The sequence below is a fragment of the Gallinula chloropus genome (genome assembly GCF_964237585.1).
Source record: "Gallinula chloropus genome assembly, chromosome: 3".
In the NCBI taxonomy this organism is placed as follows: Eukaryota; Metazoa; Chordata; class Aves; order Gruiformes; family Rallidae; genus Gallinula; species Gallinula chloropus.
Window position 1 is genome coordinate 52,091,619 of NC_140087.1, and position 17,159 is coordinate 52,108,777.

General features: G+C 53.8%; 1 protein-coding gene across 2 annotated transcripts; it reads right to left on the reverse strand.

Moving 5' to 3' along the window:
• Positions 1-304: 304 nt before the first annotated feature.
• AARS2 (alanyl-tRNA synthetase 2, mitochondrial) lies at positions 305-16,917 on the reverse strand (the record flags this gene model as incomplete). 2 transcript variants are annotated; one of them, XM_084261899.1, is made up of 22 exons in its annotated part: positions 305-832; positions 1,207-1,317; positions 1,441-1,524; positions 2,249-2,359; positions 2,781-2,903; positions 4,407-4,515; positions 5,618-5,727; positions 6,128-6,265; positions 6,874-7,014; positions 7,419-7,532; positions 8,531-8,700; positions 9,986-10,136; positions 10,788-10,915; positions 11,393-11,504; positions 12,169-12,207; positions 12,820-12,928; positions 13,199-13,344; positions 13,774-13,918; positions 14,418-14,612; positions 15,339-15,484; positions 16,295-16,483; positions 16,690-16,917. In XM_084261899.1, the coding sequence occupies 22 exons, from the start codon at positions 16,915-16,917 to the stop codon at positions 668-670; spliced, it is 2,964 nt and encodes a 987-aa protein (XP_084118025.1). In that variant the 3' UTR covers positions 305-667. The 2 variants fall into 2 exon arrangements, with proteins under 2 accessions (XP_084118025.1, XP_084118026.1); XM_084261900.1 differs by having other exon boundaries at positions 305-829; positions 16,690-16,728.
• Between the last annotated feature and the right edge of the window lie 242 nt (positions 16,918-17,159).

A 17,159-nucleotide genomic window follows, 5' to 3' on the forward strand; every position in this document is an offset into this window, starting at 1 on the left:
GGAAGAAGGAACGAGGGTGAGAACATCCATCCACAGCAGGGGCTGGATGATTTTGTTCCCTCTGTGCTTCAGTACTGAGGACTGGCTTCAGCATTACCTTACTGCACAGCCTAGGCTGAGCCTGCAGGCAGAGTGGGACTCCTCTTCCCCTTTCCAAACTACTAGAGTAGCATTTAAATCAGAGGGGTGTCCGGAGCTCTGCAGTGGGACGGGACTGCTTAGACAAGAGCGCGTGCTGCAGGGACAGAACAAACCCCTCTGCTAGAGCAGAGGAGAAAAAAAGGTGCAGCTAAGAAACATCAGGTGATCAGTCTCTACCCTTTAATGGCTTTAGGATAACACTGTGCCATCCCTCCACGTTGCCACACCACCTCTGTGCAGGCGTTGTGGCAAGAACTGCGCTGCTCTGGAAGCAGCAGGACCTGCCGTTGCAGCTGGTGCTTTCTGAGGCTCAACGCCCAGATGCTCATGCTGAGAGCAGGCAGCCTGGTTCTGCCGTGGGATTGGGATCGGGATCTCTCAGATCCCAGGAGGTCAGAAGTCAAGTCCTCCAGTGCTGCAGCGGCTGCAGCCATGTTTGGCCTGGGAGCTGCTAAGCCTTCCAGACGAGCAGAGTGTCCACGCAGCCTGCAGCCGGGGCCCGTGCAACTGTCCTGCCCCCAGAGCATCACAGCTTACTCTGAGCGAACTCCAGCGCAGCGGAGAGGGCTCCCTGCATGCCCCTGGCGCTCCCACTGCCCTTAGCGACGATGGGAGAGCCCCCTGCCTTCCCGTCCATCTGCCCACACACAGCCACGGCCCAGTCGGCAGCAGAGAAGACGGGGAGGCACTTCTGGGGAAGACACAGAGAGGAAAGTCACGTGGACTGCGCAGCGCTCGGTGGTCTGGGTGAAGAAAGGTAACAACACCCTCTGCTCACCCAGCCCGGGCCCCCCCTAACCTGGAGGCAGTCATGGCTGTGAGGACCACAAAGGCTGAGCTTACATAACACTAAGCTTTGTTCCTGGGCAAACACAGCCCAGAGGATCCAGGGTTATCTGTGCCCAGCAGAGACTGAAAGTGTATCTGGTCCCAGTATGGTCATCTCAGGTCCCACCTCTCTGCGATGAACCACCAACGCTGGGCAGAACCCCCAGAGAAGCCTCAGCCTCACCTGCTGAGCCCCTGCAGGCAGGTTCCCTGTGGCTCTACCAGGGTTCTGCTTACCTGGGACACCTGGCAGGCACAGAGTACCTCACCGGAAGCCTGAGGACTGAGCAGCAGGACAGACGTGCCAGGAGACTTGTCACACAGCTGGTTCACCACCTTCATCAGGATCTAGGAGAAGCACGGAGAAGAGGGCTCAGGCTGCAGCAGTGGCATGCAGCAGGACACGTGCCCAGCAGCTCCCTGTTACAGCACTGGGTATTGCTGGGCCGACAAGCACCATGGATCACTCACAGAGAGGGAATCAGCTGGGACAGTGTCGATGATGACAGGCTGGTTGCAATGTTTTGCTAACAGGCTTTGTGCCTTCTCTTCAGCCTGGAGGAAGAAACAGATGGCATTTGAGGGGCTGCAGGTGGCACATGGTAGGCTGGATCACATGGAGACCCGGACATGCCTCCGTCCTCAAAACCAAACCCTTTCAGAAGTGGAATAGCTGGTGACCCATTTGGTCCCCAGTCTCTCTCCTGGACCTACACCTACACGTTGCCACATGTCTCAGGACAGCTCCTGCGGCAAGACGCTCCCACCTGAAGGGTAATTCTTGCTGAGAACACTAAGTCACCAATAAGCATTCCCAAAGGGCTTTTAACGTAAATTAACAGAACACAAGTGGAGGGGGAAGCCACAGCAATATCCACACAGCTGGGAGAAGAGCTGTCCCACCACTGTCTCACTGCAGAACCTCATTAAGCCCACTGCCAGAGCCACCTTAGCTTCTCCGTGGATAAACAGGGAGGTGACGCCTACCTGAGTGCTGGGTGTTATCTGGAAGTGCTGACAGGGGGTCTCCATCTTCACAGGCAGAGGCACACGGGGATTTTACAGGTGCCAGAAGCCTGGCCATTCACTGCCACTTTAAGTGACAGCCCTGGCCAACATCAGAGCAATCAACCTAACCCCAGGCCTGCGCTGTGTGTGATTGTACCTGCTCTTTCCTGCCTTCTAATGGGACTGTGGTGGCTGAGCAGCTGTGATGTGTGACAGACACCAGGACAGCTGCTGTCAGTTGGCTGCAGTAAGTGTGCTGTTGCCCACATACCTGCTGCACCTCCAGTTTCTTGATGGCCGTGTTGGCTGTTCGCTGTAGGGCTTTGAGGATGCTCTGGAGCTGCTTCCTTTGCCACTGGGGCATCGCAGTGCTAGCCACCATCTGCAAGACACTTTGCTCAGTAAGGGCACTAAGCTATATACCTAGAAACAAACTGCTGGTTCTCTGGGAGGGCACGCTGGAGCCTGGCCTCTTCCCAGACTCTCCTTTACACGTGACCAGAGCAGCCAGTCCCTGTGGTCTGAAGCTTTCTCCTTTCAGCTCCAGAGCCTGGGAACCATTTTTCACTGCTTTAGCCCCCCTCCCCACTGCTTTCTCTCACATTACTCCAGCGACTCATCTGCAACACAGGCACCTAAATACTGGTTGAAACCTTTGTGACCAAAGTACCACCAGCAGGTAGCAACCTGCCTTTGCTACTAACCCATGGCAAGGAAGCAAAAACATGGTGGGGAAGACATCATCTGCCTCAAGCATATAGAGCCCATGCTAGGATCTCTCTCTACAGGAGTGTAACCCTTACTTTGGTCAACTGGCCCACTTCTTTGGAGAGGTTCTGCATCTCAGGAATAGAAGTGCTCCTCTGCTTCATTCGAAGGGAGACAGAGTCCACTTCCATTGCCAAGCACTGGCCTACTTCCCGGGCCTGGAGAGAGGGAGACAACACTTCAAATGCAACAACAGAAAGAATGAGGAGGGACAGAGAAACTGGGGGAGGGGTGCGTGTGGGACGGTGGTGGGAGGTGGCAGGGTCAATAAACACTGAAGTGCTGCTCAGAACCCAGTGGGAAGGCACCTACAGAGACTTTAAGAATGACTGTCCCTGAAAGACTATGACACCGAATGTTCCTCTCCAGATTTGCAACTGACACTAAATGATCACACCCAGGTGACCAAGCTGTGGTGCAGTTGGGTTTCCTCAGTGTCTTGCACCAAATAATCAGGATTTCACTGAGAAAGACCCAGGAACCTCCTTTACTACTTAGTGCTCTTATTCATTAGCAAATGCACTCCTGAAACTACCGACCGAAGAAAGAAAAGAAATACTAAAACTAAAGAAACCCCATTAGCTGTTCACACATACTTCCAGCTGATTTTGGTGTATCCCTTATTGCTTTTGCCAACCCCAATGCCACCATTAATTAAAAAAGCCAATATGAGCTTTTTTCACCAGTGGCAATCCTTATGGTTTGGAGCATTCCCCCCAACGCATCTTTGTGCCCATAATGGTCCTCCAAGACTTTAGACCAGGACAGCAGAGCACATAAGAAAAGCCATGGATAATGAGTACTCCTCTGTGTAGCTAGGATACACATCCCTTGTTTCAGGTCACTCCCTCATGCCTGCAAGTCTCCCTTATCTGATTAACAGCACTCCTCTGGGGGGGCTCTCCAGGTCAGCACTCCCAGCAAAGCACACAGATGTGCCCTGCAGCTTTCCAACCCTCCTCGCTAGGGACACAGACACAGTGCAGGGGACAAGCCAGCCAAAAAGCAACAGGATTGCAGGGGTGGGCTCTGCCTTCAGTCTTCCCAGTTCCACTGGCAGCGAGCCACTCTCCCCTGATGCAGCCTTAAGGGAAGCAGGCAGGGTTGCGGGGCCCCCAATGCTTCCACATATTCCAAGGACAGAGAGATCTCAGGGACACAACAGTAAGTTCCTTACTTTTTATACAGACCCAGCCAGACCAGGACCACATTTCAGCAGGCAAAGGACTAAAGAAAAGAAGCAAAAGGGCTGTAGGAATGAGGCCAGAGCCCTGTAATCATAAAGTGCAAGTCCAACTGTGATAGGTAGGAGGTGAAACCGAAGCACAAAGGATGACACCTTTAAATTCCTACCTGGGGACTGACATTTATAGCCTAGAGGCTTCCTGGCATTTTGTGCCAAGTTCCTATCTTGGAAAAAGGATCTGAGGAGAAGAATGAAGGTCAAGGAGACAGGAGACTAGGACGGGGGGGAATGGAGGTGAATAATGTGGTATGGCAGCAGAGCTGTGCCCAGGGGTGAAGGGGGAAGCCAGATCAGGGATAGTGGGGAGGCTCCAGCCAAAGCAGGAGAAGCTAACTGCCTAAGCAGGAACCTACAAAGCTGGTTGCTTCTGGCACTGCCTTGACACTGTAGAAATCTCAGTTTCACCCTTTCTTACCTGTTTGGCTTGTCCCCCTGTCACTGCAACGACACGGCTAATCCCTTTAACAAGCTGACGCTCACTGATGATGGCCAGGTCTTCCATAGCTCCTGTCTGCAGAAGGTGCCTGCAAAGTCAACAGAGAGGAGGAATAAAAACCCCAAGCTGCTCTCTAGGAACAGAAACCAGGAAGCCTGCTTTCCTTTCAGACAAGTCTCAAGTCTGTCAGTGCCTCCCCAACCCCAACAGCTTTGATCCTTTCCCATCCCTAAAATCCCGATGGCGCCCTATCAGGCAAGAGACAGCAGAGTTGAGGCTACTGCAGAGGAACCTCTGTGCTACCTGCCCAGAAGGCAGGCTGCAGCCCAACAGCACTTGACAGCCAAGTTATGCTCTGTGCTCCTTTTCTTCAGCACTAGGGTGAACTGGGCTTTTGTTTTTCTACTCAGCTGCTACTGAGCCTTGTAAAGAGCAGTTTTTCCCCCAGACTCCACCACTCTCCTCTCAGGCCAGTCAACTGCAGTCACAGCGTAGTTGTGCAGTTATTGGATGCTGACAACCTCCCCTTTCCTTCTCAGCTATGCAATGCTGGATATGAAGACAGCAACACTGTCTCAGGTCCTGTTACCACAAGTAACCATTTCCCACAGCATCACAAGAATCACCTCTGCTCCCAGGCAGCTTCTTGTCCCACTACTCCCACAAGAACCATCTCATGTCAGAAACTTGCTCATTTTCAGCTGTATCTGCTCAAATGCCTATTTGTTCCTGGGTTTTTTTTGTGTGTGTCAGCATGGCCCTAAGATTGATTTACTCTTCTACTCTCACTACAGCTAAAAGCAGAAGAGGGTAGAGATAATTACAGTAAATCAGAGGGGTCTCAAGATCTCATAACCATCTCGGAATCTCCTGCTGGGTCCTCAGCTCTCCTGCAATCCCAAAGCCTTGCTAACTCTTGCTAACCAGTGCAATACACCCCTTTCCCACACTCTGCTGGTGCCCTGCAGCTTCCAGGATGGCTTCAGACTATGGAGTAATGAAAAATGCTTTGCATTTCACTGAAGTTCTCACCATGGGACTTCCAAGGCTTTGTAACTAGCCCATCTGGTTCTCATGAGACCTTTCTGGTGAGGAAATTTAGTTAAACGAACTGAGCTTGCAAGTACATGTCTACCTCAGCCACCAGTACCCACAAAAACACCTTCTGACTGCAAGTAGAAGTCACTTACGTCCCACAGCAGAGCTCCACAGAGGTCTGCATTGCAGCCTCAGAGTCGCGGGTCAGCACACTCTCCACAGGGACCCCCAGGGACACTATCCTCACTGGATCTGGATACCCCTGACAGAGGAGACAGGGATCAGCAGCTAACAAGATGGTCCTTCAGGGGCACTTACAGACTAACTACATGGCTTCAGGTCCCTGCCTCCCTCTTCCCCTATGCTAGAATAGCCCCAGAGTCAGGTGCAGCACTGCTTCTTCCCCCACAGCCAGCCACCATGGGGAGAAGCAAACAACCAGGTGACACTACAAGCTTCTGGTCTCAAGAAATGAGCAGAAAGCCCAGGTAAAACACGGAGGCTGGTGACACACCACAGTGCCTATCTCGGTCCTAGTTTCCTTCCCGAGTTTTGGGAATCAATCCCTTGCAGAAACCTGTTGTGTCAGCATCTCTGGTGACCCAGGTGGTTCCTGCTGAAGGAGAAGGCTCGCAAAGGCGCACACTGCCATCCCATCATACCTCATCCACTGCACGGAGCCCCTGAACTCCTCTCGCCAGTGCGAGGGGGACCTCGGCCATATGCACAACCTCATTCCGTTGGATCAGATCCTGGACCACTTGCTCCACTTGCTGCAGCTGCTCCACAGTCACAGGGCCCTGAGAAAGTAAATCAGCCACCTTACGGAGGAGCTCCCCAGAGGCACAGAACAAAGCGGGGAGAACTGGGGAAGGGCCCCTGGAGAACTCAGCTCGGGCACACCACTCTCCCCGTGTCTCAGTTCCCACACTTGTCAAAGGCAATTATGGGCACTGTCACCCTCCCACCCCCTCTTCCTCTTGTAAGCAATTGTTGATCCAAGAACATCAGCCAAACTCGTTAAGAGAGATGCTACAATGAGTGATGGGTTACCAGAGCCAGTGCTCAGTCCAACCCAACCACTTTCAGTTCCCAACCCCTCTGGTTGACCAGCACAGACATCAAACACATGCCACAGCCAAGCTGGGGAACCTCTCAGACACCTGGGTCAGCCCCATGTCCAATGGCCTTGCTAAATCCTTTCCTCTCTGATCCCTGTTCATGCCCTCAGCAACACCTCCTCAGAATCAGGTCAACACAAAGCAGAGCCAGTCGTCTCCAGAGGGCCAGTTTCACTGAGACCTGTCTCTGAAGGAGCAATTAGGGTGAGGAGAAAAATCCCTGGAGAGAAGGCCTGTACTGGGACACTGGTACTGCTGAGATCAAGGATAAAGTAGTCCAGAGTCACCTTGGTATCAAAGTCGAAGCGCAGCCGCTCTGCTGTCACGTGGGACCCTCGCTGCTCAGTGTTGTCCCCCAGGATGCGGCGGAGCGCAAAGTTCAGCAGGTGGGTAGCAGTGTGGTTCGTCATGCAGGCCAGACGCTGGGCCTGAAGGCACAGACAGGTTGGCAGGGAGAGCTGGGTCTCCACAGCTCAGGGGAGCAGGGGGTGACATGAGATAGGGGAAAGGCTGCGTGTGAGGGGATGGGACAAGATGGAGGAAAAACAACGAGGAGTACAGCAGACAGATTAATTTACGTCACTGCACTGATCTAGCTTCTTTCCCCATGGGATCACCTCTGTAAAACAGCAAAGGGTAGGGTGGACACTTCTGAATAGACCAGTGGCTCACAGAAGATCAGAGTGACTTGTGAGCTCTCCCTCCCACTGTACATCACGATGAACAGTCTCAGGAATACAAGGGACAAGGATCTGCTGTGCCCATGCTACTTGGGGCATCACAAAACTCTCAAAGTAAGGCTTGGAAAAAGTTATGAGCAGTGAGTTACCACCTCATCCACAAAGAGCTGCACTTGGTCCCCAGCACGCAGGGTCTCCACAGCGGTGACCTCATGGATCACATAACCACCACAGAGGTGAACTGATTCTACAGGGAAGAGTATGTCCTGAGCAAAGGAGAGAGAACGGTGAGTTAGGACACAGGGAAAATCCAAATAATTTGATCTGCTTTATCTGACTGGGAAACCCAACCCCCACCAATCCCTAAAAGATAGGGATGGGGTGGGAAAAGAGGGAGAAGCTTACTGCAACTGTAACTGGAGGGCCTCAGACCTTTCCTGCACCCAGTCTCTCACTGCACAACATGCTGAGGCAGCCAGCTTGTAGTGGAGGGGCAGCAACACCACCCATGCTGATGAATTTTCCTAACAAGGATGCTTGTCCATGAGAAAACGGGACAGCAGCTGCCAAGGCACCTGTCTCAGACATCCAAGGTGCCATTTCAGCCTTACTGGGCTGGCCACAGAAACCTGAACCCCGCTTCAGCTTGGGGAGAAGTGCTGAGCAAGGCACTATCACATTCTGTGAGGCTAAAAAAGCAGCCTCAATGCCCTGGGATGGTTCTCAAGAGCTGGAATGCAGGAAGGAGAGAAAGCTGCACCCCATGTAACTTCCCGGGAGATGGTTAAAAGCCTGCCTCTGGCAAGGTTGAAGGAAGGTACTGCAGAAGTTGAGGCCCTCTCTGAGGCTTTTGGGAGGGATAAGAGTTTTTGCACTGGGTCTCAGGTTGGGCACTGCTTGCAGTAATGCAGGACTGGCCAGAGACAAATTATTCAGCTCATGGACTCCCTGGTCATTGATTGCCTTCTCCCTGCATTGCAATCCTAGCTGGTGAGAGTGCAGCATGCTGAAGGGAGACCCAAGATGACTTATTGCTAGGGAAGACTAAAGAAATTGCAAAGGGCTGAGACAACCAGAGCAGCAAGTGCACCTCTGTGAAGCTACTGCCGCTCCTCCCTCACCCCACAACCCCAACACAAAGCCAAGGGAACTGTCAAGAGCCAGCAGCTTGCAATGGACACAGTGAACCAGCCCATCACTTGGGGGTTTCTGCCTGACATCAGGGCCCACAGCAACCTTGGGTTCAGGAAGCAAAGGATCTTACCTGCTGTCCTAAACACATCATGTAGCCTTGGTCACAGGCCTGCCCGCCCTGCTCTGCGTAGAAATTAGTCCTGTCCAAGATGACACCACAGCGCTGGCCTGCTCCAACCTCCTCCCTGAGAGACTGATCTCTGTACAGCATCAGGATGGTGGCCTGGCATGGGCTGAACTCTGTCAGGGGAAGACAATGGCAGCAGTTAGCACACACACTCTGTCACACTGCAACAGGAAAGGAGGGGTCACTTCCTCCTGCCAACCCCCAGTCTATACTGAAAGCTGGCACTTTCTCCTGTCTTGGTAGGAGAGGAACAGCTACTGGCAGAAAGGATAAAGGATCTATTATTTGGAAATAAGTCACCCCTCCCTCGCTTATCTAGTGACAGACCTGCTGGGTAGCAGGTCAGCAGGTGGAGGTGCCCAGCGTGGCTCCCCGTGAGCCTGGCAGAACAAGATGTGGCACAGACACATCTGCATCTTGCTATACTGCAAATCTGACAGACCTGCTTGCCTTCTATGAAGGGATGACAGACTTGGTGGACAAGGGACAACAGGGATGTCACCTTCCTTGATGCAGCAAGCTTCTAGCATGCTCTCCTGTAGGCCCCTTCAAACCTGGGTGATATGGACTGGACAGGTGGACCATAAGGTGGATGTATAACTGGCTGGACAGATGGCCCCACAGAGAATTGCTCAGTAGTTCATCAAAGGAAAATGGACATCCAGAGATCCCATCACCTGGAACTATTACATAATTCAGAGACTTGGGAGGTGGGACCATCATAATTGGGAGATTTCAACCAACGTCACTGCTGGGCTTTTTTCCTCCATTGTGCTCTTGCTGTAGTATCCACAGCTTAAGTTGCCTCACTTTCTGCTTTGTGTGGGCTGTCAGAGCACACTGGGTAAAAGGGAGCTGGCTGTACACAGCCACCTCTAATTGTTTGTGACGGCCACACCACCTCTTACTCTCTGGGGTTTCACTTCAGGTTTTCCCTAGAGCATCAGCAACCCCCGCTGCCTCAAAAGACAAAAAGCCTGCAATGGCATCTAGTGGTCTGCCAAAGAAACAGCAAGTGCACAGCTTCAGGCAGCTACCTAAACCCTTTGTGCATTTACTCTTCATCCTCACACCCTGAAGCCTAATTATTGGTGACAAGCTCATTTCAGGCAGAAATCATCAGTCCCTGCTTCACCACAGCACAGTAACACCAACCCAGAGCTCGCAGCATTGTCACCAACCCAGAGCTGTCCTGGAGACACACCAACAGCAATAAGGGACCTACTTTTGGGATGAGGTACAGGGGCAGAGAAAAGATGTCCCAGCAAGGTGGGCAGGTTTGAACCACACCCCACACGTTCTGCACACAGGAGGCCAGGCAGCAAAAGCGATCTTTTGAGGGATGCCAGTGCCCTGAGGCAGAGCAGCGTGCCTTACCAAGAGGACCAGGCTGCTCACCGTACTGCCCGTGCTGCCCAAGCGCGTAGGCATACTTTGGGGAGTCATCAGTAGCGGGTACGTTGCTGCTCTGCAGCTGAGCCAGCGAGTGCACATCAAGCTGCGTGTTCCGGTCCTCCCGCTGTCCCACCTGTGGGCCACCCGCCTTCCGCTAGAGGGAGCAAAGGCACAGTTAGATAGACACCTGGGGCACTCAAACCTGGAGCTGTAAGGCTAGGAACCGCTCCTCTGCTGCCCTGGCTATTGCTATCCCAACCCCATTCCTTCAAACCCCAGGCATGGTGCCAGTACCCTGCGCCAGCCTTGAGGCAGGCCACAAGCTACAGCTAACACAGCCCTCCTGTTCAGCTCAGGAGAGTAAAGCCTGGAGCTGATCACTGCACGGGGGGGACAGTGCAAGTCTTCCAGCACTACAGAGACCAAGGAGGTGTTGTAAACTCTTTGTAAACTGCTTGCTGCTTGGGCTAATCTGGCTCTGCTTTGTGAGAGGAGTTGAACTACACAAATGAGAGGACATTCTCAAAATATGTAATTCTGTGATAACCTCCTCTCCAGCAACAGTCAGCATCACAAAACACTTCTGATCCAAAGACAATCACCAGTCCATACTTCTCAGTCTCACACCCACAAACAAAGGCATTGTGACCCCACTGCTGTTCCAGACCCCTCCTCCTTCAGGGAAAAGACACTGTGGTGCCCCTATGGTGCATTCAAAGAGCCTCAGCAGTGAGTACAGCTCTGCCTCTAGGCTCACAGGAGGGAAGGCTCTGAATTACTCTGACAAGGCAAGTCACCCTCTTACCTTTGCATCTTCCAGAGCAAGTTCATTAAAAGCAGCTGAATCCAAACTGATTCCCTTTTCTTCGAGCATCAAGTCAATCAGATCCAGAGGGAATCCCAAATTTGCATAGAGAGACCAGGCTACTTCAACTGTAGGACAAAAAAGACAGAACTCTGGGTGAATGCTAAAAGCAAAGGCATCTCAAGATCCGATGGGATGGGACCAAGGATGTGTCCCTTGTTAACTGGAGTCACCTGTGCTGTGTGCAGCTGCACTGGTAACAGGGAAGGGAAGAGAAGCCACACAGTTGTTCTTCTCTGGGACCGAGTATTAACGATGACCCAAAGCCCCACCCCTGCTCACACTCAGTGCAGCACATCTAGAGTGTCAGCCAAGCAGCAAAGGAAGGTTTCTAACTTTTCTGGTGTCCAGTTTGTTGTGAGAACCAAGTACTAGAGAACAATTACAATCTGGAGATGTGAGCAACATCTGCTCCTCCGCCTGGGGCCAGGAGGTCACTGAAAACACGCGGGGGAGGCAGACAACCACCAGTTCTGACTGCAAAGCTTGTGAGGACCTGGATCAAAGCATCTTTAGGCACAGCTTGTCAGAGAAGGGAGACTCGCCTGGGAAGTCTGTGGAGGGCTCCATCTGCCGCGCTGTCCGCTCGATGATGCGCCTCCCACGCTCGAGGGAGCACAGAAAGGCGGCCTCGTTCTCATTAATGATATCCATGATCTGCCCAAGGATCAGAAGTAGGGTTAGGCACAACACCTCAGGGAAGCTCCCCAGCTCAGCCTACAGTCAGCTCAAAGCAAATCAAGCTGCTTGAACGAGCCTTTTTGTTCTGCAAGTATCCATCACAACGTGGCTCAGGTACAGTACTGAACAGTGCCAAAGTCACCGTGCCTCCTATCACCACTCCTGTCAAGGAAATATTGACTGTCCACCTGCAGAAGGCTGGAGGCTGCCAAATGCTCCCTGTCTGTGACCCAGTTAAAACTGTAAGGCTGGAACAGGCAAAGAAATTGCTCGTCACAAATGCTGTCAGAAGCAAGGCAAGACTAGCCTTAAACCACGGCTACACTTTGGACAAAGGGCACCCAGGCTGGGAGAGGTTGTACTTGCACTGAAACAAGAGCTACTCTAGCGTTGTTAGAGCAACAGCTGCCTCATACCAGCACAAACAGTCCCTAGTAAATATCTAGTAGAACTCCCACAAGGAAGTCTACCAGAGATACTTCTTGTGCCCAGGATACAAACATGTTCCCAGGATATCTCAAGCCCACTCACGAGAACATGGTTATGGAAGAAACTATGCAAACTCCTCCAGCTAAATCCCAAGGAAGGGCTGACTTCTGTCCCTGAGAACAGTGCCTTACAAAGGCAACACTTGGCTCACCTGGTCTGCATTCTTCGTCAGCTCTGGATAGGCATCTCCCTGCGGAGTGAGCAGCAGTTAGTGGTAACATCCTCGGCATCTTCATCAGGATATCTCACAGCATGCCACAAGCATTACAGCAGTTTCTCAGGCAGGTGTGTGTGAAGGGAGCCCCAGCACGCAGCTCCAGGGAGAGCGGCACAGGTGGAAGAACCACATGTGGATTTAGAGCTTCAATCTCCTGGCTGTCTCCCTGTGACCCACCTCTGCTTGGCCCCGCAGAGCAACTCATGGCAACCACCTCCGTTCACAACAGGAAGAGCATGTTGCCTTTTAGGATGTCTGTTAGCACTCACAGGGACCCATCTCAGATGGTCCTAACCAGGTGTAACAGCTTGGAAGCCACCACCCTCGGGAAGCAATGACGTGCACTTGGGTGCACACTTCTGCTGACTGTAGCACTGCTCAGACAAGGCTCCCTCTCTCCCTCCCATCACAAACGATCAGGAGACAAGAGATTTTTACTGCTGCAGTGCACAGCATTAGAAAGACCCTCCCATAGCTCCTTTACATCCAAGATTGTCTCCTGACAGCATACAGGTAAGGGACACGGGGCTGAACAGGACATCTTTCCCCCCTTCCTCCCCACCAAAAGCAGCAGTGTATACTCACCAGCACTTCAAGTACAGTAGGTACCAGGGAGGCCAGGAACCCAGGTGGGGCATGAAAGACTTCAGAGCAAAAGCGGACAGCCCTGCGCAGGATCCGGCGCAGCACCAGTCTGAAACCAGGGCAGGGTTCACCAGGCGGCCATGGGAAGCTTCCCTGCCCAGCTCCCACATCCAGCACGCAGCCCCTGCCAGCTCCCAGGCCAGCTGTGCCCCACACTTTACACGCACCCCAGGGCGAGCCTGCAGATTGGAACCTCCCTGCCTCCCCAAAGCTCACACGCCCCAAATCTTGGGCCCGCACTGGAACCTCCCCCCTGCACATCCACATTCCTTTCCAGAACTAGCTCAGTTCACCCCATGCCATGTCCTTAGGCCCTTACTCTGCTCCAGAGAGGCCTGGGTAGATGCCATCAGCGATGCACACGCACAGGGTGCGCACGTGGTCTGCCACCACACGGTAGGCCATGTCCACATGCCCAACATCTGCATCCCCGACCAGGCCTTGGTACCGGGGCGCCTTGCAGCCCTAGAAGGGACAGAGAGGAGGTCAGCAAACATTAACAGCTGCAGAAGGAGAAGTTTCAATGCAAGAAGCAGCCAGCCACACTTAACGTCATGTTCTCAACTGCTTCTGAACTGAAGGTGCACTCATAAAATCCTTCCAGAGCATGACAGACTTCTGTAGCTAAGGCAGGCCAGCCAGTCCTCTGGCACCAAGGAGTTTAAGAAACTTTGGAGGAAAACCAGCTCAGCAGTGCCAGTATTCCAGTGGATTTCCAGCCTGGAATTCTACCCAGTTTCCCTAGAATGATGCTCTGAACCTTGCTGGGCATACCTCCTGTCTCAAAATACTTCACCGGAGCACGCGTACAGAAGGCTGTACCCGAGCAGCAGGCAAGCAGCGTGCATTCAAGGGGCTCTGCTTAGCTGTGGCTCTGAGCAGAAGCACCATCACCTTGTGAATGGCATCCAAGATGGGAGTGAAGAGATCCGTGTCGTAGTTGGAGCGTTTGTGCTGCAGAACTGTCACCAGCCTTTCCAGGCCCATTCCTGTATCCACGTGGTGCTGTGGCAAGGCAAGCAGATTCCCTTCCACCTCTCTGTCAGCCAGCCAGGAAAAAATAAAAGGCAAAAGAGAAGCAAGGGTCAGTTCAGGGGCAATGGAAAGGAGCTGGTGAGTCAAAGAGAATGGGAGGGTGACAAGGGATGGAAACAACAGGTGACACAACAAAAGGACACTCAGGGACAGGACTAACAGGAGCCTGCCTTGGCACTGTTGGGCAGCCAGAATCTGACAATCAGATGGTCAAGACAGACTGCAATGTTGGGAAAAGGGTTTTCCCTGAACAGTGGCCCAAGGCTGCCTTCTCCATCTGCAGGTTTCTCCGGGCTGCTGCAGTAAGGGAGAACAGGCAGCAGAGGCTGAAGGAGGACAGGACAAATAAAGCTAGAGCCACACTGGACACATCTCCACAGCTTCCCTCTTGCTCCTGTACTGCCACCTCCTGGAAAGCAGTGAGATGTCTGAGAATACACACATAGGATTTCAGTAACAGTCAAGAGAAGAAGGCTCTGGAGTTCAGACCAGGTGCCTCATACCTGTTGTACTGCATGAAGACCAGGTTCCAGATCTCCACTACATCGGGGCTGCCCTGGTTCACCAGTGCTGCAGCATTTCTGCCACCACCCACATGGTCATAGTGGATCTCTGTGCAGGGACCGCAGGGACCTGTGTCCCCCATCTCCCAAAAGTTGTCCTTCAATGGAAAAGGAAGCACATGACTGGCAGGCACCCTGGAAAGGCAAGCAACAGAGGTGGCAGTGCTGGGGCACTCACATAAAGCACACAGGAGCAAAGCCAGGAGGCAGGGATCCTTTCTGACTACTGCAAACTCAAGAACCAAACTCACTAGGATTCCTTTGCTTCTGCTCACAAAGCATATTGCTCTCCTTAGCAGGAACAAGCTGCACCAAACCAGACAGGATCTTACTCAAAGCCTAAATGGCTGGCAAACTCAGCCTGGCTCCTGCTGATGGAGACTGGCTCTCCACTGGGTCCATGGAGCTGCCTTCCTCCTCGGAGGGAACTCCAGCAGACAAGGCTGAACACCAAGAGTGGCACAGAGCTGGCTGCCTTGGGTTCAAAGGCCACATACGGCCTGAAACGAGCTCCCAGAGCACAGCATTACACTCTGCAGGGGGTTCACCCTCACATGTATGCAGCCACTGCTAGCTTTCAGAGGAGAATACACTCTCCACAGCACACAAGGGTGAGGAAGCAAAGGATCAGAGATCCCTACCAGCCAGCCTTAGGTACAGAGCCCCCCAGACTGAGAAGCAGGTCAAGTGCCTCAGAGCACACTGGGCCCAGCTGACTTTTGACAGCCCAGGTGAACCAGAAACAGTATCACAACTTTCAGCCCCCACTTCTAATTCCCATCAACTACGGAGCAAATGGGAGAGCCCGGAGACGGCAAGGTCAGCGCGTGGTGCTCAGAGCCTCTCCTCCAACAGCCTTACCCCAGGCGGAGCCACACGTCCCTGCACTCCTCATCTGCGCCCAGCCCCAGCGAGGGGTCTCCACCGAAATAGGTGACGTAGAGACGATCTCTGGGGATCTCGTAGACTTCTGTCAAGAGCTCCCAGGCCATGCTGCACGCTTCCTCCTGAGCAGGAAGGCAACATAAACAAAGCAGCGTCATCCAGGATGTGTAGCAATGCAGGGAAGCTCTTTAGAATGGCAGTGGAACTCCAAAGAAGTTCACTTCACTGGCTCTCTCCCTTCCCAATTTTAAGGCATGTTACAAAGAGTGGGACAAGGGACAGGTGAGCAAGCCAGCTCATTGCTACGTGTGGAAAACTGACATTCCTAAAATGTTGAGAGACCTTTGGGAACCTTCCTCCCTTTTCAAACTTTCTGACAACAAGCATTAAATGCAGCAGAAACCTCTTTTCACCATATTAAATGGTCAACACTAGCATTCACACCAAGAACTTGGATTTGAACCTGTTGTTCACAGCTCCGAAAGGCCCAGTGGGTTTTTTTCAGTCTGCAGGGCACGTGTAGAGATTCAGCATGCCAGCTGACTAGCTCAGCCCCAGGTCACAGAGCTTCCAAGAAGTAACGTGGAGCTCACCAGAATGCCTTCTCCAGGCAGTCCCACATCACTACGTTATTAAATTAGATATTAGGGGGAAGTTTTTTACAGAGAGAGTGGTGAGGTGCTGGAACAGGCTGCCCAGAGAAGTAGTAGATTCCCCGTCCCTGAAGATGTTCAAGGCCAGGTTGGATGGGGCCCTGGGCAGCCTTGTGTAGCTCCAGGCCTGGAGGTTGCTGGCCCTGCCTGTGGCAGGGGGGTTGGAGCTCTACGATCCTTGGGGTCCCTTCCAACCCAGACCATTCTATGATTCTATGGCACAGCTCTGAAGGAAATGCCGTTTTTCCCCCTGGAGAGGGCCAGCTCCTCCTGCCTCACCTTGAAGTAATCCCCAAAGGACCAGTTCCCCAGCATCTCGAAGAAGGTGTGATGGTAGGTGTCTCGGCCCACATCCTCCAGGTCGTTGTGCTTCCCTCCAGCACGCACGCACTTCTGGCTGTTCACCACCCGCCGGTGTCGCGCCAGCTCGCTCCGGGGGTGCGCCGTGCCCAGGAAGATGGGCTTAAACTACAAACCAAGGCAGAGAAACACCCGCTGTCGTCAGATGCCGCTCGGACCTGCGCCGGGGGCTCCTCAACCACGGACGCAGCGCTACGAGGGGCGGGAGACCTCCGTGAGAGGGGCCAGCAGAGACGGGCCGAGCTCCTCCGAGGAGGCGGCGGCGCGGGGCGGGCCCGGTGCCCAGCGCAGGCCAGCGGAGGCGGGGGCAGCACCTGGTTCATGCCCGCGTTGACGAAGAGGAGGCGCGGGTCGCCGCGGGGCCGCACGGGAGCCGAGGGTAGGCGGCGGTGGCCGTGGCGCTCCTGGAAGAAGCGGAGGAAGGCGGCGCGGGTTTGCCCCGCCGACGGGCAGCCGGCGCCCCCGCGGCGGGGGCTGCAGCGCCAGCGCCACGGCACCGCCAGCAGCCACCGCGGCCGCAGCCGGCCGGCCGCCGCCGCCATAGTGGCCGAGGGCGGAAAGCGGCGCGGCGGCCTCCGGAAGGGGCGGGAAGAAGGGCGGGGGCAGCGAGGGCCGGTGGGATAGCGGAGGACCAGCAGGGCATACGGCTGCTGGAGGGGTGGTCGCAGCCGCTCCGGCTAGCGCCTGTAGCGCACGCGTGGCCTCTTCGCCGCGCTCCGCGTTCGATTAACCTGGCTGGTGGGCGGCGCGCGGCGACTGACGCCGCGTATTGCCTCGCGAGGGC